The sequence below is a fragment of the Tupaia chinensis genome, unplaced genomic scaffold (assembly GCF_000334495.1).
Source record: "Tupaia chinensis unplaced genomic scaffold, TupChi_1.0 Scaffold000637_1, whole genome shotgun sequence".
In the NCBI taxonomy this organism is placed as follows: Eukaryota; Metazoa; Chordata; class Mammalia; order Scandentia; family Tupaiidae; genus Tupaia; species Tupaia belangeri.
Window position 1 is genome coordinate 479818 of NW_006160158.1, and position 25650 is coordinate 505467.

At 45.3% G+C, this 25650-nt stretch overlaps 1 protein-coding gene across 2 annotated transcripts; it reads left to right on the forward strand.

Moving 5' to 3' along the window:
• Nucleotides 1-13: 13 nt before the first annotated feature.
• On the forward strand, nucleotides 14-21597 carry TCAF2 (TRPM8 channel associated factor 2). Of its 2 annotated transcripts, XM_006159586.3 has the most exons (8): nucleotides 14-97; nucleotides 2513-3149; nucleotides 15634-16625; nucleotides 16911-17008; nucleotides 18078-18291; nucleotides 18607-18846; nucleotides 20242-20579; nucleotides 20787-21041. In XM_006159586.3, exons 2-8 carry the CDS (start codon nucleotides 2527-2529, stop codon nucleotides 21039-21041), a joined length of 2760 nt encoding a protein of 919 aa, XP_006159648.1. In that variant the 5' UTR covers nucleotides 14-97; nucleotides 2513-2526. The 2 variants fall into 2 exon arrangements, with proteins under 2 accessions (XP_006159648.1, XP_027631980.1); XM_027776179.1 differs by lacking the exon at nucleotides 14-97 and having other exon boundaries at nucleotides 2527-3149; nucleotides 20787-21597.
• Nucleotides 21598-25650: the final 4053 nt, after the last annotated feature.

Here is a 25650-nt window from a genome sequence, read left to right on the forward strand (position 1 = left end):
CCCCCGCCCCGCCCGGCAGAGCCCGCACCTCACCCGGCTTCCGGAGAGCCCCAGCGCACTTCTGCAGAGCCATTCCCCGGGGACCCCGCTACGAGGCGTGAGTTCAATCCCAGCGCGGCCTGGGTGGAAGCGGGTGGCCGAGCACCGGGGGACGGCGGGGTTGTCCCAGTGTGCCAGGGGCGTGTCGCAGGACCTTCCCGGCAGTCGGAATGCCCCTTCTTTCCTTAGGCTTTCGTTTCGTTTCGGTTCGGTTCGGTTCTTCGCCCGGGAGCTTTTCGCTGTTTGTTTCTAAACATATTTCTCTCCCTTCTTGGAACTTGCAGAGTCAGGCTTTTGACAAAGATAGGCGCGTACGTTCATGCGTGTGCGCGCGCGTGTACGTGTGTCCCCTCGCGCGCATTTGGTTACAGAGGTAGGGTCTGTGTTCTGGGACAGACGACTTGTTTTCCTTCCTGTCTGTAGGAAGGCCTTAGGACTGAAACTAAGCTTGTCTCTCAGAGGCCCTTGGCAGGATCTGGAACCAGGCTTCCTCATCTCTCCCTGCCTTTGCCACTGCTAGCCCGGGAGCCCAGATCCCACACGTGGTCTGTGGTTCTGGTGGGAGTTGTTCCCTTTCATGATTGCTCTTTCTTGGGAGCAGAATTATAAAAACACACCAGGCGTGTGTGTGTACATGAGGAAAATCTCTAGAGAATGGAGGAGAATTGATAGCGCTGTGGCTACCCCCCTTGGGGAGTGATTTCTCACTTTCTCTGTCTGTCTCTGCCTCCCCAGAGAGTACATGCACCCTATAGCAAAAATCTCTCTTAAAAATAAACAGACCAGGTGAGGCGTTCAGCGAATGTCACCTCATGGTGGTGTGAGGGTTATCAGAGTTGTTACTGAGGAAGGTCGTGTATGCGAATATATCCTGCGAGGTAAAACCCGGTCAGGTTTGTCTAGACAGGAACGTAGATGGCACGGAGGATATTCGAGGGATTTGTCCAAGAAGAGGCGTGGATGAAGTGGCTGTCTATGGACGCAGGAGTAGAGAAGGAAGGAGGCAAATGGAGCTCAAAGGATTGGTATCTGTCTCTGTTTCCATTCTCCCCAAAACCAAAAGCCAATACAGGACTTCCCTTCAGGTGGTTTCTTCAGGAAGTGAGCTCAGACAGGGGGAAGCAAAGGGGAGAATGACACAGGAGGGAGGGCAGGCTAGGAGAGCAGGTGGCCCAGCGGGCCAGCACTGGGCAGCTGGACTCCAGGGGCCTCTGACCAGCCCCACCTCCCTCCTCCAGGGGGAACCCTCCCAGGGATGACCACACACCAGCACCTAAGGTTGCCCTGTGTACCCATGCAGGTGAGGAAGCAGTCGTGCTCCTCATGGAGGAGAGCGCTCCATGGCTGCCCCTGCGGGCAAGGGTGGGCTGAGGGAAGCAGCACCCTCACTGCCACTGCCTGTCCTGTCCTCAGGGCTCACTGCATGTGCACCTGAGCCTGGACCAGGTGCTTTTATGTGCCTTAATCTTTAGAAACCATCTTGAAGGGGCTGTACTGTTCTCCTTTTACAGATAAGGAAACAGGCAGAGTTAATTTATGTCTGTTTTGGAGGGAGCAACAAGCTCAGTTTTAGACCCATCATTTGTTTTTTGGTATAGAGCATGTGAACTCGCTGGAGAGACAGAGAGACAGAAAGCTAGAAATCACCACCCCAGGGGGATGGCCATGCCGCAATCCTTTCTGGTCCATTCTCTTGAGATCCTGGGCACACACACACACTCACCCGGTATGAGTTTTAAGCCACCGGGTCTGGGACTCTAACTGTGGTCGACTATGTGCGAGTCCAGCAACGTAATCATTATGCCATCTGCTAGTTCCAGACCCATCGAATTTTAAAAGCCCCCCTGAAACTACAGAACACTACCCAGAGGTGGGGGTGTCCACATTAGGGCAGATGCAGTAGGTGAGGAGGCATTTGCACCTTGTCAAAACTGCCAGAACAAATGCAGTTTCTGACAGATCAGGTGACTTTTCTGCCCAAAGAAATAAAACACTAAGTCAACTGAGTCAAGAGCACCTCAGCTTAACTCTGACTTTGATCTGGCAGGCCCTGCAGGGCCTGGCACCACCTCGACTCCAGCTCCAGCCATGCTGATGCACGTACTTGCTGCAAGCTCCTCCAGCATTTCGGGTTTCAGCCTCCATGTTGCTTCTCACAGAGGCCTTCCTGTCACCCGTCCTGAAGTGGTCTTCTAGACTGCTCATCACTCCCCAGCATGCCTGTATGCTGTAATTTCATCGTAGCAGTTATTCATGCTACGTTTGTGTATCTATTTACCTATTATCCATTGTCTTTCCCATTCTAATATACTCAGCTCATGACCGTAGGTACCTGGTTGGTTTTGTTCCTTGCCGTACCCCCAGTTGCTAGAAGTAGGGAAACCAATGAAACGGGGTGAGTGTTTTTAGTTCTTGCTTTTCTCACTCATTCCTTCGTCTGTGCTGACCAGCTTGAGTCTGCTTTCTTTTGCAGCCACTAACGAAACCATGACAACTTCAGCTGCTGCTGCTTTTGAGGCCCTCATGGATGGAGTGACAAAATGGGACATCCCCAACGGCCCCATTCCTAGTGAGCTCCTTCTCACTGGAGAGGCCGCCTTCCCGGTGATGGTGAATGACAAGGGTCAGGTGCTCATCGCTGCCTCCTCCTACGGCCAAGGCCGCCTGGTGGTCCTGGCCCACGAGGGCTACCTGCTGCACGCCGGCCTGGCTCCATTTCTTCTCAATGCGGTGGGCTGGCTCTGCCCCTCCCCCAGGGCTGTGGTTGGAGTGCACCCATCCCTGGCATCTCTAGTCAGCCTCCTGCAGGCCTCTGGGGTTGAGGCACAGATTGGCCCAGAACCGAGAGAGCCCCTGGGGGTTTACTGCGTGAATGCCTACAGCGGCACCATGGTTGAGAAGCTGATCCAGTTTGTGAAACGTGGAGGGGGCTTGCTCATCGGGGGCCAGGCCTGGTACTGGGCCAGTCAGCACGGCCGGGACAAGGTGCTGTCTGGGTTCCCCGGAAACCAGGTGACAAGCGTGGCTGGAGTGTACTTTACTGACACCTATGGAGACAGAACCCAGTTCAAGGTCTCTAAGAAGGTGCCCAAGATCCCACTCCAGGTCAGGTGAGTGTCTCTTCCCCTGTTCGGAAGTCTGACTCACATAAACGATGGAGTTGATCCCCTCTTCTGGGCTTCCATTGCAGTACGACTGATTTTCCACTTAGTTTTGCAATCACCACAAGTTACAGAGGTAACGAAAATGTACCCAGACACAGAGGGGCTGAGTCCTCACTACCACTCCTTCCTGTGGCCAAGATCTTAATCATCTTACCAAGAAAGCTTTAGATATTCACTACTCTATCTTTGGGTCAAGTACCTAGAACAGAGAGGGTGCTTATCAATATCTAGTAATGAAAGAGCATCAGTTTGTTCCTGTGTGTGAACACCTACCACTGGCCAGACCCTGTCCCCACATGAGGGGCACTATGTTTCAGTCCAGAGACCCAAAGCTAACCTGACCCTTTGCCACACAAAAAGGCACTAAGGGGCAAAGTTGTTGGTGACAGAGGAAAGGAGAACTTATTACAGTGTGATTATCCCGGGAAGACATGTAAAAATATCTTCTACTGCTCAACCAAACTACAGATGCTTTTACAGGGGAAGGGGGATGCTATGGAACTAATAACTATCTATAGAAAAGCAAAGATCAGGTTAATTTTTAGCTGGAGCAGGGGCAGGGTGGTAGGTGGTACAATCAAGCAATTCATCTTTAAGGATTTTGGTTCCCTAAGGCAGAATGTCTCTCATTATTTCAAGCTTCAAGTTACCATTTTTCTCCTTGAAGTTCTTAAGAGAGATCTCAAAGAAGCAGTATCATGCTGAGAGAAAAAAGCTTTTTTTTTCTTAATTAACAAGATGGAGTCAGTTTGGCTAAAGCAGGCACCTATTACCACTCCATTCTGAACACTGTGGGTGTCCAGCAGTGATCAAAAAGACAAATTATGGTGTCATGATGTTTATATTCCAGTAGAGAACGAGGCAATTGAGGAACAAATTGGGGCCAGTAGATGGCATAGTGGTTACATCACTGGACTCCCATATGGTTAACTGTGGTTCTAGTCCCAGACCTGGTGGCTTAAAAGATCATGCTGGGTGCATGTGTATGAGTGCCCAAGATCCTGGGAGGAGAATGGAGAGTAAGGGATTACAGCATGGCTATCCCCCCGGGGAATGATTTCTCACTTTTCCTCTTGCCCTCTTACTGTCTCTGTCTCTCTCAGGTGAGCACATATGCCCTGTGGCAAAACCCTGTAAAAAAAACTTAAAAAGAAAGAAAGGAAGAAATAGACACATGTTCTATCAGATGTTAGCAGATCCTGTGATAGAGACGGGAGCAAGAGCTGCTTTTCTTTAGGAAAGAATAATCATAGAAGGCCTATTGGGAAGTCTAGTCAGGAGTCGTTGCTGTTTTCAACAAAAGGATTTAGTGTAGGGAGTTGACTCTATAGGAGATGTAAGAGCTGAAAACCCCCAGAAGGGACAGCAGGTAACTGAGAGATTAGCAACTGCAGAACTGGCAAGAGAAGGTAGTGATGTTACTGGGCCCAGATGTTGTGGCCTCTTGGTAGAAGCCAGAGCCAAGCTAGGTGTGCCATCAGGAACTTGGACCACAGATGGAATGTTTTTGGTGGGATCTGGATTCCCAGAGACTACTCATTGGTTGCCAAAGATACCCTGAAGAGAGACACAGCCTTTAGCTTCTTCGTTCCTTTCTGCCTTCATTCTTTCACTTCCCATGGGTTGAACTCACCAGAATCCAGGAGCAAGGGAGCCCAGGAAATACAATTCCCTGGAACTCACATGACAAGAAAGATGAGTATGAATAAGCCAAGGACCAGCCTGGAAGGCTTTTCTGGTCCAGTGAATTTGAAAAGCGAGCTGAAGGAAGTGAGGCAGTGAGCCTTGTGCACATCTGTAAGAGGGTCCATCCCAGGGAGCAAAGGGGGCACAGAGGAAAACCTGAAACAGAAGCCCTCTGGGTCCATTCCAGGAATGTCAAGGAAGAGACTGGAGCTGAGTGAATGAGGAAGAGAGCTACAGAAAGTGAAGTCAACTAGGAACTGATGACCCATGGGCAGTCTTATCTGTAGTGAGATGAGAAGGCATTTGGGGTTTGGGACAAAGGATTGACATGATGAGACTCAGTTCTGACAGGAACCTTGTGATTGATGGTACAGAATAGACTGTATGAGGCTAAGGTTGAAGCCGGGGGTTAGTGAAAAGCCACTGAAATAGACCACTTAAGGAATGATGGTCACCCGAGACCAGGGTGGTAGTGATGGAGCTACTGAGAAGTGATTCTATTCTGGAAACACTGCTAAGGTAGACCCAGCAGGCATGGCTGATGAATGGAATTTGGAGCAAGGGAGGGAAGAGAGTTGAGACTGTGTGTTGGAATAAAGCAGGTGTTACCATTTATTGATTCCCCAAAAGCCTATAAGAAAAAAGGTTAGAGGGGATCTGGGATTTAATTTTGGATCTGGGGTTTTCAAGATACTAGTGTCCAGTTATGGTGGCCGCATGCAATGGAAGCCTTACTAGAGTGGATTAACCATGGAGGGATTTATCTTCCTCATGTAATATGAAATGCAGGTAGGTATTCCAGACCTGTGGCCATGACTCTATGATGTCCCAGGTTCACTCTCTCTCTGTCCTCCACAGGCTGGGGGGACACCCCCCACTCTCGTTATGTTGTGTTTTCGTCCTCAGGGTTACAACGTGTCCACTACTAAAAGGCCCTACAGTTACACCAGGCAATAATAAGATAGAACAACTATACTTTCTGAAGTTGTCCCTTTTAATACAGAAAACCATATATTTTCTGGAAGCCCTAACCATTAGATTCCCACTTACATTTCATTGGCCAGAACTAGATCACATGGCCAACCCTAGCTGCCAGGGGACCTGAAGGGCTAAATTTTATCAAATGGGCATTGGCATCTCTGGAGAAACCAAGCCCTGCACAAGGAAGAAGGAGCCTACAGATGAGGAAACAAATACCCGTGCCCTAGGCCCTCTGCCCCAAGCCCTTGTGCACCTGAATTCTTTCCCTTCTGAGGGAGTTAGGAGGTGATGTAGTTACTCAGAGACATAAGAGAACATCTGATTTGCTACAGCTTGCTTTTGATTCTAATATTAAGGAACATAACATACAGCTTAAAACCCATCAATCTAATGCCATGTAATTATTCCAAGGGACTTTCCGCTTCAGCAAACTAAACCTGTTTTTCTTCCTCTACACCTACATTTTTCCATCTCTGCCACTGAATGTGAGGTATATTTTGTGTTGGTTTTTTACTTACCTTTCATTATAGAAAACATGAGTCAGTTCTCTAGCCTAGTGGTTAAGAGAGCTGAATCTCACATGACTTACAGTGGTTTGAATTCAGACCCCAGTGAATTAAAAATGCAACAGGCCCTTGACCTTGCATGCCCCAAATCCTGACAGGATGGAGAAATGGAGAAGGGATTGTACATGAGCATGCCCCATTAGGGCATGATTTCTCTCTCCTCTCTCTGTCTCTCTCTGTGAGTGCATGCAATTTCTGTTGACTTAAGGATAAAATAAAACAATAATTAATATAAAAGTTGAAACATGCACAAGTAATGTTATTTCTCTGTATTTCCTATAAGTTGGAAGTTAGAGCTAGCTTCTATGGGAGGATTAACAAACTAAGGCCTTGCTTTTTCACACAAAGTTTTACTGTATCACAGTTGTGCCCATTTGTTACTGGTAAACTATGTCCTGCTTCTCCTTGCATTCAATGAAACAGAGGTGGAGGCTGGAAAAGAATTTTATTTCTGCAACCAAGTTCTAGGGAGATAATCAGCAAGCACCAGCAAACTGTCTAAAAATCCAGCACATGCTCCATATTTACAGGTATGAGCAGGGGCAAATCATTCCTCCCTTCAGTCAGTTGCCTTGTCCTGATTCTTGTTTTCTTCAAATACTCATCCCTGGTATCCCATCTGACTATTCCTCAGACCTCCCTGTGACTCAGCACTTAGTCAGATTGTTCTTGCTAGAGACCCTTCTTGATTTCAGAATGGCTGCCGTCTTGCTAAACCTTAAGCTGACCTGTTCACATTTGTTTACAAATTGTCTGTGACTACTTTTCAAGCGACAAGGGCAGAGTTGGGTAGTGCACCAGAAACATGTGACCCCTAAACCTCAAATATTTGGTTCTCTAAGAAAAAAAAATGTCCAACTCCAGATTCAGAGGCTGGATGAGATTTATATCTGAATTGTTTACCTATTTTATAGTGTCTACTTATATTGGTGAAGAACACAGTGTCTGATCTGTGTCTTACTGTGATGTTAATAGGCATTGCTTAGGTTGGATCCATGATTTCATCAGTGGTTATAGAATTGTGCCTTTAAAATTCTAGCATTTCATTTATTTATTATTCATAATAATACTTAAAAAAAATTTTGTCAGCACTTGTACTCATCAGAGAGAGACAGAAAGATGGAGAGGGAGAACAAGTGCTCTCCCCAATAGGGTGTGGTTACCCTGCAATCCTTTCTGCTCCATTTGTTCACCCTGTCGGGATTTGGGGCACACACATAAACATGCCCCTGCCCAGCATGATTTATCAGCCACCAGGTCCAAGACTCGAACTATGTTGTTGGCTATGTGGGATCCAGCCCCCTTAACTACTAGGCCATAAGATGAGCCCTATTCATAATACATCTATAAAATAAGTTTATAGTCATCAACAATTTGATTACCCTGTGTTATAGTTTATATAAGAAAGACAAAATTTTCCTCTCCTATTTTTAAATGAGTTCTGAAAATACTGAGTTGGTTCCCTAGAATTTTCAAAAGCCACCAATGAATTTTAATTTTTTTTAGTGTCATTGATTAAAATACTGAAACAGGGGGCCAGCAGATGGTATAGTGGTACATCACTGGACTTGCACATGGTCGACCTTGGTTCGAGTTTCGGACTCAGTCCCAGATCCGGTGGCTTGAAACTCACACTGGGTGCATGTGAGTGCATGCCCAGAATCCCAGGAGGAGAATGGAGGAGAAGAGATTGTGGTGTGCTTATCTCCCTTGGGGGATGATTTCTCACTTTCCCTCTCATTGTCTCTCTCTCTCTCTCCAGTGAGTGCACACACCCTAAGGCAAAAACCTCTACAGAAAAAAAAAAAACAGATTGAAACAGAATGTGTTTCATTTATTACCTTTATTGGTGCTGCAATTGTTCTATATTTGCCCATTGTTAACCAATTCAAGTTGATCCCTGAATCTTTTTGACCCAACTTTGGCTAGCTTTTTTGCTTGTTGGTCTCACTAGAAGTTTCCATCTCATCTTACAGATTTCCAGTCCCATGGCCAGGATCAGCCATGTCTCCAAGGAACCCTATCTCTGTCAGTGGGAAATGGTATTTAGAAACCATAATAGAGGCCTTCAGAGTGGACACAATACTATACTGCTACCAGTGATATGATTACTGTAAGAGTTAAGAACTATTTTCAGTTCCTTTTGTCCTTATCATATATTTTATTTGGTATATAAAGTCAAATTCCATCTTTTAAAGTCTCTTAGAATAGTTTCTCTTGAACCAGCCAGGTGGAGTGGTGGTTAAGGTGACTGGATCCTACAAGGCTGTCTATGCAGTCTGAGTCCTAGACCCAGAAGCTTAAGAAGCATACCTGGTGTATGTGCATGCTGGGCCCAAAATCCTAAGAGGAGAATGGAGGAGAAGGGATTGTAGCATGGCTATCCTCCTGGGCGGTGCTTTCTCACTTATCCATTCTCTCTCTGTCTATATCTCTGACAACTGCACATGCCCTATAGCAAAATTTAATAAATAAATAAATAAAAGAATACTTCCTCTCCATTTGGTTACACCACTGAGTAGACATACTTGTCAATTTGTTTTGTTACTTTGTTTTTTGTTTTTGTTTTTGTTTTTTAAGAGAGATTTTTGCTATAGGGTGTGTGTGCTCGCTGGAGAGACAGAGACAGACAAAAAGTGAGGAATCAACCCCAAAGAGAGATGGCCATGCCACAATCCCTTCCCCTCCATTCTCCTCTCAGGATTTTGGACATGCATGCACAAGTGCCTGGCATGAGTTTTAAGTTGCCGGGTCTGGGACTCGAACCGTGGTCAACTACATGGGAGTCCAGCGACGTAACCATTATTCCATCTGCTGGTCCCACTTTTTATTTTTCTAATTGCTTTTTTTATTCACCAAAATGTATAACATTAGGTTTCTTATTTTGCAAAATATCAAGGTATTTAGATACCTAGTTGTTTTTTTTAAATAGATAGATAAATAAATAAATAATGATACAGTTCAGTATCAAAGAACTTGGTTTTCACGTGTCTCTTCCTGTTCTGAATCTTATGTCTTAGCTTTTGCAAAGCCAATTTATTGTCCTTATTTAGTTTCAACTCAAAATACCCTCCACAGTTTGCTACCAGAAAAATATGCAGATTAAACCTGACCACTTGTGACACTTGAAAAGCCAGTTTCTGAGTTTGTATAGAGGAAGGCTTCATTTTGGAGGATATTAATATCAACCAGAAGAATGGACTCTTAAGGTTCCATCACTATGATTGGAGGGCACACAGAGCTTTTCAACACAGGTCAGGAATATGACAACGTGAGGGGGTAGGACTCTAGGGGCTTTCCTGTAGGAGGATGCTGTTTTTCTTGGTGCCAGACAGTCTTGAGGAGGGTTCAGAGCAAGATGATCTGTTCTGGGTAAAGAACTCGGGACAAAGAACCTTAGGGCATCTGGATCTCTTCAGTCTTTATATGCCACTTGTGACTGTGTCTTACAGAAGGTGAACAATTAGGGCTATGGCAACATGGTTACTGAAGGATCATAATCACAGTCTGCAGATAGTATCGATTATCCAGCAGGAAAAGAAAGCATGAGCTCGATTCATTGTGTAAAGTAAATTACATAGGACATAGGGCATAGTTCATTTTTTACCCAGTCAATATTATATCTAAGACTAAACCAGGCATATTTTTGTTTTACTTCACAGGGGCCAGTATCAAGGAGAGTCTATTCCAATGGCCCTATTAAAACTAGGAATACCTTCCAGTTTCATTTGATTGCATTTCTCCATTACCACCACAGCCTCTATGTCTCGTCTGATTACCTGCGAGGGACTGTGGAACTGGCCAGAGTAGAGCTCCATGACTGCATCTGTCTTGCCTGTTGTGTTCATCACATTATTCTCAGAGCCTGGTGTGTGAAACCTAGTACAGACCAGCAAGTCATTGTGAACTATGTAAATTAATGAAAAAATACAAGAATGAATACACATTCAAAACCATAACAAGAGGGACCAGCAGTTAGCGTAATGGCTATGTCGCTGGACTCCCAAAGAGTCAACCGCGGTTTGAGTCCTGGACCCGGTGGCTTAAACTCACGCCGGGCGCGTGTGCGTGCGTGCCCAAGATCCCGAGAGGAGAATGGAGGAGAAGGGATTGTGACGTGGTCATCCCCCCTGGGGGGTAATTTCTTGCTTTCTGTCTCTCTGTCTCTCTCTGTCTGTCTGGCGAGCGCATGCGCCCTATAGCAAAAACCTCTCTAAAAAAAAGAGAAAAAAAAATAACCATAGCAAGAGAACTTCAGACAATTGCAGACAGCTTCATGTTGTGGGATATAAGTGCCAGGGGTTGAGTCTCAGGGGCTTCCAGCCTCAGCTGAAAATAAGTGGAGCTGACCGCCGGAACTGTAAACCCTAAGGTTCCTGGCTCTGGTTCCTTCATAAAGATGTCTCCGTTGAGGGTTTCAATGAAGTTTCCTGCCAACAAATCTTGGTCAAATCCCTGGACTGACCTTACAGGTTCCTTAATTTCAAATCCCTGCTAGAGGCTTGGGAGATTCTTAAGGGAGTTGCTCTCTGCCTGCCAACCCAGTGCCCTCTGCCAAGGGAAGAAGCAGGCTCTGGAAACCAACAAAAGGTCCTCTCTTGCCCTATTACCAAGGGCAAGAACTGAATGCACACCTGTGTTTATGTGACAGAGGAAGACATTGCACTTACTTTACTTTAACATTTAACGTCAAATCTAAAGGCACTTGCTGCTTTTATTTGCTTATTATTTTATTCATTTTAATTTGCCATAGGGTGGGTGTGCTTGCCTGAGAAAGGAGAGTGTGAGTGCTTAGAGAAAGCACCCTCCATGGGAAATGGCCACACTGAAATCCTTTCTCCTTTCTCTTGGGATTTGTGGCATGCATTCAAACACAACTAGTGTCTTTTCAAGCACAGGGTCCAGGACTGAACTGCACATTTGGCTGAGTGGGATCCAGCCACCTTAACCACCATACCATCAGCTGGCCCCACTTGTTACTCCCTTATATCAAGACAGAGGAGTCTGGGGGAAATCTCAGGTCGTCAGCAGCTCCTTACACATGGTACAGTCTCCAAGACCTATTAAGTGTGGCTCATGGAGAAGTAAATACATACTAGTATTTTAGGTTTATGAATCTCTGGAATATTACATACTATCTCATTGTCTTTACCACAGTCCTATAGAGTAGAAAGGTCTTTGTCCAAAGACTTTCAGATTATAAGTGGCACAGTTCTGTTTTCATATTCAAGATCTATAAATGTAGAGAGTTTCCAGGTAAAGACAGTATGAAATGAGACAAATCATTGAATAGCCTCCCCATCAAATCCTTTAAAACAAATAAAAGCAGTAAATAAACAGCTGACATCGGAAGGTCTTAGAGTGATGCCATCCATTGCCAGGCACTAGACAAGGAGAAGAACAGGATATTGTTGTGTGACTCAGTATAGAGCATCTCATGGCATCACCAACCCCAGGTGAACAATCGAAAGAGAGGACTTGATACCACATATTCAATAATTGTCTGTCATTTGATTCAAAATGAACAAATCTAGATTTAATACTAAGTGAAATAAACCAGGCTATGAAAGATGAATACTGTATGTCCCTACTCAATATGTACAGAATGTCTGCACTCTGGCAGAAATTGAGAGATTTGAAAACATGAAAGTAGAATAGAGCTGTAGATACCAGACACTGTATGGAAGGGAGGCGGACGGTTAGGGATGGGTCAGAGGGCCTCAGGAAAGAAGCATTTAACAGACACAAGAATCAGAGGTTCATTTCTGAAAATCAAATATTTGGTAATAATCTTAATTTGGTTACCACGTATTGCACACATACTTGGGAAAACCATATCATACATCATAAAAAAGTAATATGACAGTTAAATATAAATAAGAAATTGTAAAGTAAAATATTAAAATAGAAAATAAAATATCAAGAAAAGAAACAAAAAAGAAGAGGGTATTTGTTGATGTTGTTGGTTGTGATAATGGTATTGTGATTTGTTTCAAGAAAGATTTTTGCTGTAGGGCATGTGTGCTCACTGGAGAGATAGAGAGAAAGAGACAGAAAGTGAGACATCACTCCCAAGGGGGGATGACCATGCCACAATCTCTTCTCCTCCATTCTCCTTTTGGAATTTTAGGCATGCACACAAACACACTGATGTGAATTTAACATCACCTAGTCCAGGACTTGAACCATAGTCAACTACGTGGGAGTCCAGTGACTTAACCATTACTCTATCTGCTGGTTCCATGATTATATTTTAAAGGTTCTTTTTAAGAGATAAATATTAAAATATTCAGGGATAAAAGTAAAAAAAAATAATGCCTTTTAAGTCATAGAAAAGTGGATAAATTGAGTAAGTAAATACTTAAGGAAAAGAGAAAAAAATCTCATGCATAAAGCAACAGAGCTACTTCAGGTTTTGGAGGAGGCAGAAAGGGATGTCAGATTTTCTCTTTCCCACACATAAGTAATCTGCCCATGCTAATTATGAAAAAAAAATCTGTATAACCATATAAATATGCTATAGCAAATGATTAATTATAAAGGGAATATAAAATACAGAAACTTAGTATGAAAAGATAACAGAAACAACCACACTTAGAAGAAAAATGTGACCAAATGAATAAAAACAGATTTCCTGAGAATGTGTTGAGCTATAAAAGAATTTAAATAAGATGAGAACCAGAATGAGATGAAAGAAGGGTATGTTGGGATGAAAAAAAAACAAATTAAGACTCAAATACCTTGGGTAAAGTAAGTAGTTTAGCCAAGGGGTAGAATAGACAAGGCCTGTATCCATCCAAGTCTGTGTAACTGAGATCAAGCCATTTTTGTATTGGTCTGCAGGGAATGCTAAGTACACGCAGAACTGATTACAACAGTGGTGGAAGTACAAAAGAGCCAGTCAGGAGAGAGTGGGACATCTCAGGAACAAGCTAGAATAGGTCCTACCATCTCTAGGCCGAGGGCACCTAGGGAGAAGGTGATATTACCAGATACAGAGTCACCTAGCAGAAGCTGGGTAGATGGTATTCTCAGCTTACCTGCTCCCCTTCCTTAATGAAAGTGCGCTTCATTGAGTGCACGTGGACAGTACCAGCCAGGGGCAGTGCAGTGGGCTATGAGACACCCTTGAAGCAGTAATCCGTACAGTACAGAGCAGCACGTGACCCACTTTAGCTCCAGTGAGTGTGCCTCCCATTAATACTACGAAGAGTTCAGTTAAGTATCAGACCTTCTTTAAGCATCCTTGAGGAAACCTTAATCTTGACCTTTCATGTCAGGAATCAACCAGTAGTATTCCAGTTAAAGTGTTGTTTTAAGGAGTCTCATCTCTTACTGGAATTTGTAATCTTTCTTCTTAGCCATAGTGGTCTGTTCATGTTAAGCATTTATTTTCTTGTGAAGAAATGTCTTGTTTCTGCACTTCTTTGGTTTTATTTTCTTGTTCACCCATTAATTCAAGGCAAACTCAAGGTAAATTTGTATATAATCCCTTCCACACTTTCTGTTTAACTATCTATATATGTGGGAGGGGGAGTCTTCAAAAAGTTTATGGAAAATGCCTATGCGAATAAGCTATATATATGAAAATTGTTTTGCACTAAAATAAGCTCATACTTAAATAACATTTTTTAATGAACTTTTGAAGTTCCTTCTTACATAGCTAGCTAGCTGTTTGGTTGTTGTTACTGTTTTAGACAGGATCTCACTACGTTATGACCCTCATGCCTCAGCCTCACCAGAGGAGACAAAGAGAGGGAGAGAAGGAAAGTGGAAAAGCACTCCCCAGAAGGGTTGGCCACATCACAGTCCCTTCTCCTCCATTCTCACTTGGGGTTTTAACCACATAAACACATGTGTCTGGTACATTTTCCAAACCATTGGATCTGGGACTTGAACTGGTCTGTTGGCCATGTGGAATCCAGCTGCCTTAACCACCATGCCACTATCTGGCCTCACATGAGCATTTTTTTTTTTTGAAAGAGATTTTTGCTACAGGGCGCGTGCGCTTGCCAGGGAGACAGAGAGAGAAACAGAGAGACAGAAAGCGAGATATCACCTCCCCAGGGAGGATGGCCACGCCACAATCCCTTCTCTTCCATTCTCCTCTCGGGATCTTGGGGACGCATGCACATGGCATGAGTATAAGCCACCAGGTCCAGGACTCAAACTGCGGTCAACTACATGGGAGTTCAGCAACAAAGCCATTACACTAACTGCTGGTCCCTACATGAGAATTTTTTTTTAAAGTGTACATTTATATAAATCTTCAAGTGTAGTATTAAACAATTTACCTGATGTGTTATTAGACCAGAACTAACTTATCAAGAATACAATCTGCAGGACCAGCAGATGGCATAATGGTTACATGGTTGGACTCCCACGTAGTCAACCACGGTTCACGTTCTGGACCTAGTGACTTAAAACTCATGCTGGGCGCGTCTGTACACATGCCCAAGATCCTGAGAGGAGAATGGAGGAGAAGAGCTCGAGGCATGACCATTCCCCCTGGGGAAGGGGATGAAAATGAAATATTTGGTAATAAATTTGCAGGATGATTTCTCACTTTCTGTCTCTCTCCAGTGAGCACACATGCCCCATAGCAAAAATCTCTCTTGGAAAAAAAAAAAAAGAATACAATCTGATGCTTTTACAGACTTCCTTTGCAGAAAATTCGATCCTAGAAATTCATAAGTAGGACTGTTTTCTCTAGGCATAATAAACTAATTTTCCAACTTAATTTATTTTTATGTTTGATTATTTTAAAAGACACAAAATTTAAGCCAGAATAGTCAACACTTAGTTGACTAAATGGGCAGAATTCTTGTGAGTGATCGTTTGGAGAATGTGCATATTTTAACGTAGGCAGATAAGGCCACTACTTCCCTCTACATCCATTCATCAAATCGATGGCAATGCAGATCCTCAGGAGCTCCATTATTTTGTATATCACTAAGAAAGAGCAAACACTGATCATTAAATGGTGATATGCCCTCCATTATAAAAAGGAACAAAATCTGCTTTAGAGTTAATAAATGTTTTGCACACTAAAATCTTAAATGTTATTGGCCAAAATGAGAAGATGAACAGGAATCATGTAATCTGTCTCCCCACACACAGAAATATCTGTACAAGAAACTCACTTCAGTAGCTCACCAACTGACTATGGCTTCTTTGTCTGTTGTCTCTCTCCCCAGGTGTGGGGAAGATCTCATGCAGGATCAGCAGCAGCTCCTGGAAGGGATCTCGGAGCTGGACATCAGGACAGGGGGCATCCCCTCGCAGCTGCTGGTGCATGGGGCCCTGGCCTTCCCAGTGGGGCTCGATACCTCCCTCCGCTGTTTCCTGGCAGCAGCCCGCTATGGCCGAGGCCGCGTAGTGCTGGCTGCCCACGAGGGCATGCTCTGTGCTCCCAAGATGGCACCCTTTATGCTCAATGCTGTGCGCTGGCTGGCCAGAAGCCGTTCAGGCCAAATTGGAGTGAATACAAGTCTGAAAAACCTGTGTTCCTTACTGTCAGAACATGGCCTGGAATGCAGCCTGGAGTCCCAGCTGCGCGACGGCCTGCACGTCTACTGCTGTGGGGCTTACAGTGACCGGCAGGCCAAGGAGCTACAGGAGTTTGTGGCTGAGGGTGGGGGGTTGCTGATTGGGGGCCAGGCCTGGTGGTGGGCTTCCCAGAACCCAGGCAGCTCTGCTTTGGCTGGTTTCCCTGGTAATGTCATCCTCAACTGCCTGGGCCTCAGCATCCTGGCTCGGACTCTGGACCCAGGCTGTTTCCCTGTCCCTTCACCTCAGATGAGAAAGTACCACCTTCGCAAGGCACTGTCGGAATTCCAGGCTGCGTTGAACCAGGAGGGCAGGACCTTGGAGAAGAACTATCTGGCCAAGTTGGGCGCAGATGGAGCAGCCTTCCTGCAGATTCCTGCAGAGGGCGTCCCTGCTTACATGTCCTTGCACCGACTCTTGAGGAAGATGCTGCGACAGTCAGGCCTCCCCGCTGTGAGCCGGGAACACCCAGTGGCCAGTGACTCCTGCGAGGCTGCTGTGCTCTGCCTGGCCACAGAGCTGGCACGCTCTGGAACTGACTGCTCCCAGTTGGCCCAGGGGCTTGGCAGTGGGACCTGCCCCTCCAGTCTGTACCCCTCGCAGCACCCTATCACGGTGGAGATTAATGGAACCAACCCAGGTAAGGAATGAGCAGGCAGTGCCCAAAGCACAGTAGCCCAGAAAGTGGGGCTGACTGACTGCAGGTGTTGCAGTTCTGACCCGCAGGTCTCCAGCTCTGTGCCTGAGCAGGTACTTCCAAGAATATGGGAACTGGGGTTCTGCTTAAGAAGTGACGTGTGCAAGAACCATAGGTGGTGGGGTTACGCAGGGAGCATCTGTACTCTGTGGGTGTGCGATGAGGCTGCAAGCGGAACTGAGTTCATGTAGGAGGGAGGAGCTCAGCCTATTCTGTGGTTTTTGCCAGGCAGTGAGGATTCCTGGGTGAGCACTGGGCTCTACCTCCTGGAAGGACAAAAGGCAGAAATCTCACTGTCTGAAGCTGCTGCCTCTGCTGGACTGAAGGTGAGACCAGAACCCCCCATAGCCAGCTCCACTCAGAATCCTAGGCTGCTTCCTTCTCACCCACTGCCTAGTTCCAGCTCAGAGCAGTGCTACCCGGAGCACAGGGAGGGAGTGTGCTGCCCATCTGATGGACTTTACAGATGAAGCAGCTGCATTTTAGGGAGCCTGAGTGAGTGACCTACTGTCTAATATCAGACCCAGTACTCAAACCAAAGCCTTCTAATCCACATGTGAGGGTTTCTACTCACCGACAGGGGTGCGGAGAGATAGCCCATGTGAAGAGAAGGAGCACCTGTTACATCCTCAGTACCTCACCCCTTTCCCAAAGCACCAGTGCTCCTGAGATCACCTCTTCACTTTGACCCCTCAGGGATATGCTTGGAGCCAGCACTCATGACAATATGAGGGGACTTCTAAACCTTCAAGAAAAACTGGATTTAGAGTATGAAGTTATTTTGATTGAAAAAATAATTGATATCCTTGCCTAGTTTTTTCATTCATATTTTTATGAACTTTTTTCTTTTTTTTGAGAGATTTTTCCTACAGGGTGAGTGCACTCACCAGAAAGATAAAGACAGAGAGATAGAAAGCAAGAAATCACCCCCCAGGGGGGATGGCCATGCTGCAATCCTTTCTCCTCCAGTCTCCTCTTGGGATCCTGGACACACACGCACACGTGCCCAGTGGGAGTTTAAACCACCAGGTCCGGGACTTGAACCGCGGTCGACTACATGGGAATTCAGCGACATAGCCATTACACTAACTGCTGGTCCCTGTTATGAACTTTTGAAAGCACTTTGTAAGCATTACATGCAAAATGTAGGTTCATCCCACCCCACCTCTGAAGGTTGCTGTTGACCACAGTTAAGGTCTCTTCCATGTTGAGGTCCTTTTTGGAGCTTGCTTACATGAAGCCTAAGAAAAGCAACCCCAGTACCTCAGATAAAACAGTTGACCAGAGTGGAAGTTCTGAAACAAAGGGAACAAAGATCAATCTTCTCCCTGGCAGGCCAGACTTCGCTATCCATGGGGACTCTAGTTACTGACGCATGGTGCACCTCCTGTCCAGGTGCAGATTGGCTGCCACACAGACGACCTGACCAGTGCCAGGAAGCTGTCTCGAGCCCCTGTGGTGACACATCAATGCTGTATGGACCAGACCAGACGGTCAGTCTCTTGCCTCTGGGGCGGCCTCCTCTATATCATCGTGCCCAAGGGCAGCCGACTGGGCTCTGTATCTGTCACCATCGAGAGGGCTGTGCCTGCCCCATACTACCAACTGGGTGAGTGGACTGAAAGTCCAGGGAAGCGGAAGGGCTATGGTAGCCATGGTGACTAAGGGCTGGCTGCTAAATGAGAGGGCAACAGGGGCTGGTGAAGAGGAAGGGCCATAGTGCACGTGGAAGCAGGAGGTACAGAGCATCCTGAGTCCATAGAGACTTCAGGGTGGGTCAAGAGAAGGGTCTGGAAGCCTTTACTTAGCCTGTAGACCTGTATGACAGTGGTTCATTTCCATGTTCTCCTGGAGTTCAAGTTGTACTTTTCAGCTCAGGGAAAGCTGGGGAAGTGGTAGCATCTTCCATCATACTTGTTTTCAGGTAAGACATCCCTGGAGGAGTGGAGGCACTGTATCCAGGAGAACCTGTCTTCCTGGGGAGAGCTGGCCACGGACAACATCATCCTGACAGTGCCAGCTGTAGACCTCCAGGCCCTGGTGGACCCCCGGCCGTTGCTCCACCTCTGGGATGAGATGATGCAGGCAATAGCCAGGCTGGCAGCGCAGCCCTTCCCTTTCCGCCGGCCGGAGAGGATCGTTGCCGACGTGCAGATCTCAGCTGGTGAGTGCTCCAAGGAAACCTCCCAAGTCAGTGGACTAGAAGGGCTATTGTTTTGCCTTAAAAATGTCCAAGGTTTGTAAACTATAAAATTTTTTTAGAGAGAAATGTTTACTATAGGGTGTGTGCACTTGCTAGAGATACAGAGAGAGAGAGAGAAAGTAAGAAATCACCCCTCGGTGGAGATGGCCATGCCACAATCCCTTCTCCTCCTGGGATTTGGGCATACATACACACACGCCAGTGTGAGTTTCAAGCCACCAGGTCCAGGACTTGAATCATGGCTGGCCATGTGGGAGTCCAGCACCTTAACCACTACACCATCCACTGGTCCCTGTAAGGCATAATTTTATTAATAAAATAAAAGTAAAGAACAGAGAAAAAGGCACAAAGACCTGACTCATAATGAGAATGAAAGATATTTGCATATGCAAAGGTAAAAAACATCACATCTATAAGGTGAGATTTCACAGTTGGTAGAACCGTCGGGAAAATTCGTGTCAGGAATTCACAGATGGCTATGAGATTGTCTCAAGGAGAGCATACAAAATGAACTTGTTCTTAAAACATAAGTCACAGTAGAAAATGAAAAAGAGGAAATGAGGAAAGAGGTTTATGTCAAATACTGAGTGGTTTAGAGGAGAGAGCCACATAGGAGGCCAATAGGGAACTCCAGTTCCTACACAGGAAACAATTCCTTTGGCCCTCGATCTTCTTACCTTTGAAGGACAGGACTAGCAGAGGCATGGTGGCTAAGGCACTGGGTCCCACATGGCTGACTGTGCATTTCAAGTTCTGGACCTGACGGCCTGAAAATCATGCTGGGCATGTGTGTATGTGCCCAACATCCCTAGAGGAAAATGGAGGAGAAGGGATTGCGGCGTGATCATCCTCCCTGGGGAATGCTTTCTCACTGTTTCTCTCTCTCTGGCAAGCGCACATTCCCCACAGTTAATATTAAAAACAACAACAAAGAAAAAAGAAAAAGGACAAAATTATCTCCATCAAATATGGACATTTTACATCGGAGGGAGAAAAATGACACCATTCTAACTCAAGAATGTGATATCTAGTCACGGGACATTGGAGACTTACATGCAAAAGAAGCTCATGTTGAGAATATCGAGCCTCCCACTATAGCCAGTGTAACCACGGGAAGTGTGTCTGTGCTCCCAGGGCTCGAGGATGAGGAGGGCATCTCAGGTGTGAGAGGCTGGAAGGAGATGAGGTGCCATCCAATTTCCAACCAGGCAGAGGAACCGTCAATGGGCTAGTCAGTGTAGAGAGTCTGGAATATCAGGGACAGCCAGGAGGGTGAGGGAAGTTCAATGATGGAGAAGAACGGAGTGAACTGGGTGTACACCCTCTCATGTCCCGTGTCTTCCTCTGCGTTCCCAGGCTGGATGCACTCAGGATACCCCATCATGTGCCACCTGGAGTCGGTGCAGGAGCTCATCAATGAGACGAGCATGAGAAGCAAAGGCCTGTGGGGGCCCATCCACGAGCTGGGCCACAACCAGCAGCGGTCTGGGTGGGAGTTCCCCCCACATACCACCGAGGCCACCTGCAACCTGTGGTCAGTCTACGTGCATGAGACAGTGCTGGGGATCCCTAGGGCTTGCGCCCACCCAGCTCTGAGCCCTCCAGAACGAGAGAAGAGAATCCAGGCATACCTGGCAAAGGGAGCCCCACTCAGTGACTGGAATGTGTGGACGGCCCTGGAAACGTATCTACAGGTACTGAACAGAAATGGGGGCACATAAGGGCCCAGAGCCCTTAACCAGGTAGATTCCTGGGACCCAGGGGCTCTCTAATCCCTTCAGCACCCACCAGCCAGGACCGATCACCTTCCCTGGACACAGGGAACTGTTCTGAACGTGCATGTCACAGTTACTTTAACGAACTTGGCACTTCATCCTGTCCCTTTTTTTTTTTCTTTCCAGCTCCAGGAGGCCTTTGGTTGGGAGCCATTCACCCAGCTTTTTGCTGAGTACCAGACCCTCTCTGGCCTACCCAAAGACAATGCTAGCAAGATGAATCTATGGGTGAAAAAGTTCTCTGAAAAAGTACAGAAGAATCTGGTTCCTTTTTTTGTGGCCTGGGGCTGGCCAGTCCAGAAAGAAGTGGCTGACAGCCTGGCCTGCCTGCCAGAGTGGCAGGAAAACCCCATGAGAATGTACGTCTGTACCAGAGAGTAAAGGGTATGCAGGAAGTGGGCAAATAAGGAGACGAACACACTGCCAACTCCATCAATGTGATTTCGACTGGCGTGCTAGTGCCTTGAGCCCGAATCCTGCTTCCCAGCCTGCCTTGAGACATCAGTCAAGGTCATAAGACAAAATGGAGCCAATTTTCTCAGGAACGTGCCCGTGCGCTTCTTTGTATTGTTTCTCTGCTTATACTGTTGCTCTCACCAAGAGACTGGCTCACAGTCCTGGTTCTCCAGCAGAGGGTTCCATCTTGTCTATCCACGGCTCTAATTTGTAAACCCATGGAAGACCATGGGCTACCATGATAACCTGATATGCTGTCTGCCTCTGAACCGGCCTTCTGATTCTTGTGCTTTATTAAGTTGTATAATAGTGAGAGTGACAGGCAGGCTGGTATAATAGAGAGAGCCCTGGGTGTCTTTGATTCTATGGGAAAAAATCACTTAACCTCTCTGTGTTTCTGTGTTCTTACCCTGACATTGGAATGGAAGTCCCTTCCTCACAGTACTAATGTTTGTGCACTATAACATGCGTATGGATGTAAGTGACTTGTTAGCTTGCACCTGGCCCCATAGTCACTTCAGTGTTAACCCACTTGTTAGGGTTACAGCATTCGGTTCTTTGTGCAAGGGTATTAGAGAACACCAAGGTTATTCCTAGACGTGGTATTACACAGCTAGTTGGTTTCAGTATCCTAGCCATCCTACATTTTTTTTCTCCCACTTCCAGAAGGATCCTCAGGTATAAACTTATCCAAATGGTGTCCACTCAAATAAGATATTGGGGTTTGATCTTTTTGATCAGTTCCACCTTCTAGTAATGTTTCACCCAAAGGTAAAAGTCATTTTAGAACCCCTACCAAATCTATAAGCCTATTTGTTCTTAGCACAAGACAGGCATCTGACTCCTCTAGTCACCCTGGAACCAAGGCGCTGCTAACTGTGAGAGACCCGCAGACAGGGTAGGTTCACTCTGGAATGGGCTTCCTGGGTGCCACCGATTGAATCCTCATTTAACCCACAACCCAGCTTCCCTTGAACTTTGTTGTGATCTCATTCTAACCCACGCAGACTCTTTAGGTAGGTGGAGTTCTAAGTGGAGATTAGTCTTCAGGATTAATGGGGTGTATGCCTAGCCAGTTTTCTCAAGCTTACTTTTATGAACCTTGTTTGTCTTTGTTTAGGATATTCCACAAGCTTTGTTGAGAGTAAAGTGACTCTTCATAAGGATAACTAACTTAGGGAATACCTATTTCTGAATCCCATTAGCACATTTTTTTCATTCCAATATAATTTCCTTTTATTTCACTAGTGTCCTTTGCTGAGTGCTTTGCACATGAAAGGTGCTCAAGAATATTTTGCTAAATTGAAAGAGACACCCAACACATCATGTCAATACATCCCAAACATTGTGTGCAATATTTTCTATGATTTATCTTGTGAAATCTTCTCAGAAGACCTCTAGATAGGTACTATTAATATCCTCATTCCACAGAGGAGAAAACTGACACCTAGAGCTATTAAATAACTTTTTGGGGGGGAAGGAGAGTTTGTATTTTTGTGTTTTTGTGTTTTGTTTTTTGTTTTTTTTTTGCTATAGGGTGCGTGCACTCTCTAGACAGAGAGAGACAGAAAGTCAGAAAGCGAGAAATCACCCCCCGGGGGGATGGCCATGCCACAATCCCTTCTCCTCCATTCTCCTCTTGGGATCTTGGGCACACACGGACACATGCCCAGCGTGAGTTTAAGCCACCGGATCCGGGACTCGAACCGCGGTCGACTACGTAGGAGTCCAGCGACATAGCCATTATGCTAACTGCTGGTCCCAATAACTTTTCTGAAGTATCAAAATTATAAGAGGGTGAGTCAGAAGTTGACTAAAGCCCACCACAATAAAAAAGTGGAGCTTATTCTTCATGACTGATGTGCAATTTATACTGCACTTCACCTGGAAAATAGATGAAAGGAAATTCAACAAAGCTCTTGTATTTTTCATGCTCATTTCTAAATTTTGATTAAATATCTAATTTAACCTCCAAAAAGTTAGTGGTATCTGATTTTCTATTTGCCTCACCATGGGATTGGTCCACCTTTGGGTTTATCCAGCCCTGGGTAGAGAAGGAATTTGAACCCAGGCTGTTCAGCTCCAGAAATGGTGCTCTTCACCCATCATGTTAAGGGGGGTAAATGGATAATGCTGGGTTAATTGGGCTGTCCTAGAGACAAAGACTGAACCTGACTCTCCCCACCCCCCCCATTCTTTCTCTAGTGCAAGTCAGAGCCCTTCTCCTGGAAAGTGGTTCCTTCTCTTTCTTGTAGAGAGACTGTTTTTGTCTCTGTTTTTTAAGTTCCTAGTTGTTTGTGAGTGCAACATTATCCGATGATTCTTGAATGCACAAAAACTTTTGGTAATTTGCTGCCAGTGATAGAGCTAATCCATGATCTTTGCGACATTTAATTTACTTCTATACTTTTATATTTCTAGGTCTTGGGATATATTAGGAGAAATGTATTCATGAACAATAGGATAGACACTGAATCTAGCTTGTCTAATTTTAGAACTAGTGTTTTTGTTTTCCCACGGAAAACGCTATATTTTTGCCCAGTAACTAGTTGTACAGGATATTGGTTTGGTTTGGTTTTCCCTCTCATCAGCCACTTTTCTTGGCAAAAGCCCCATCAGCTTTCCTTTGGTATCACCGTCAACACAGAGTCGACTTGGTTTGGAAGAGGTAGACCCACGCTGGTAGCAGAAGGGGGCACAGAACCCAGGCTCATCTGAATATCTACATCTTCTGGCCTGGGTTGGTCCTAATGATGGCCTGTGCCAGGCTAAGGAAGTCCATGCCACAGACTTTACTGGATAAACAGGAAGCACATTTCCCTTGGCATTGGCATTGTAATGAGATTGCCAAATGTTAACTATTTAGGGGCACATGAAGGACTGTCCCTCAACTTTTGCACATGTTTGAAAATTGTATTGGGTTGTTGGAAAAGTCATGATGCATTTTTCATAAGAAAATATAGAAAAAACACATCATAACTTTTCTGACAACCCAATATAATACGGAAAGTTATAATGGTGTAAGGATATTATTGATGGCCGTAGAAGAAATTTAAAGAGAAGTTTTGAAATAGTCTTTTATGGAGAATGGCGCCTGAAGAGTGGAGAAGTGGAGAGGTGAAGAATGAGCGTTTAGGCAGACTACTGTTGTTTTTCTTATAAGCTCTTCATTAGTATTTTCGTATTTTATTTCTAGCATACATTTTTTTACCATATATTACCATGATACTTTTTAAATAAGACTAGTTTCAACTACATTCAGATTTTCTGCTCAGCTTACACATTACCTTGGTCTGCCATGACCAGGTCCTTGAGTATTTCCCCAGATTCGTCTCTTGCCTCTTTCTTTGCTTTCTTTATTCTCACCATGGTGCCCGTGTTTCAGCTGTGCTCCTGTGTCTCTCTTTCTCATCTATACAGACTGTCCTGTGCTCTGGTCATTCCTCTCCTCTCCCTGTTGTTCCCTTCACTTCACAATAGGGTGAAGTGTCTGGTGCCTAAGTTTCTTCTCTGGTAGAACAGCAACAAAATCAACCAAACACATATTATTTTAGAATTTTATTTTTCAGTGTGAGGAATTAGGATATATACTATATATCATAAATTAGAGGACATTAGAACATCTTTTTTTCTTTAATTTGTCAGAGGATGTAGTCACTAGAGGGAAACAGAGAGAGGAAGAAGGAAGAGGAGAAAGCATTCCAGAATGAGACATGATAATGTCACTCCATTTCTCTACCTTGTTGGAACCTGGGAAATGCAAACACATGTCACGCATGCTTTTCAAGCCACCAGGGCCAGGATTCAAACCACAGAGTCTGCCTTGTGGGATCCAGCTCTCTTAACCACTAGGCCTTGGGGCTAGCCCAGGAACTTTTTTTCCTTTCTTATTAAGTATCCAATGACTTTAACCAGACCTTAAACTTGAATGGTCTCACATTGGAAATGTGAGAAATTGCAAATCATATTTTATCTGCTTACTACTTTCATGAAATAATCAGTACTGGTTACTGTTGCATTTAATAAAATGAAGTCCCATCCTATGGAGGAAGGACACTAGGTGCATTTGCCATTTGAACCTCACACAAAGGTACCAAAGTAAAGGACCATCGAGGTGGGGGTGCCAGCCAGCCAGTCCAGGCACAAGAGAGGCCTTTTCTCACTCACCTGAAGGTACTCTGAGCTAGTGGTGGCCTTGGCAAGGACTGAAGCTTCTCTGTATTAATTCTGATCAATGTGTCAGTATTTTTAAGGTTTTCTTCTCACTTTTCAGATCTTAGCTTAATGGGCATTTACTTGGTCCAGGTCCCTATACTTTACACTTCCAGAAAGTCTGTGATTCCACTTAAATATAGCCATCATATTTGTAACTATTTATTTAATGTCTCCCTTTTCCATTATGTAGAAACTTCATGAGTGTAGAGACCATGTCTGTCTTCTTCACAGCTCTTATCTATAGTCTCAAGCCTATGGATGGCCAAAAGCAATTTCGCTGTGGGTATTTATTGCATTAATAGATTCCTAACGAGACCTG

Coding starts and splice junctions, on each gene's coding strand:
- TCAF2 (XM_006159586.3), top strand. CDS start 2,527: ATGACAACTTCAGCTGCTGCTGCTTTTGAGGCCCTCATGGATGGAGTG. Junction 3,150..15,633: donor AAGATCCCACTCCAGGTCAG/GTGAGTGTCTCT, acceptor CTCTCTCCCCAG/GTGTGGGGAAGATCTCATGC. Junction 20,580..20,786: donor CCCTGGAAACGTATCTACAG/GTACTGAACAGA, acceptor TTTTCTTTCCAG/CTCCAGGAGGCCTTTGGTTG.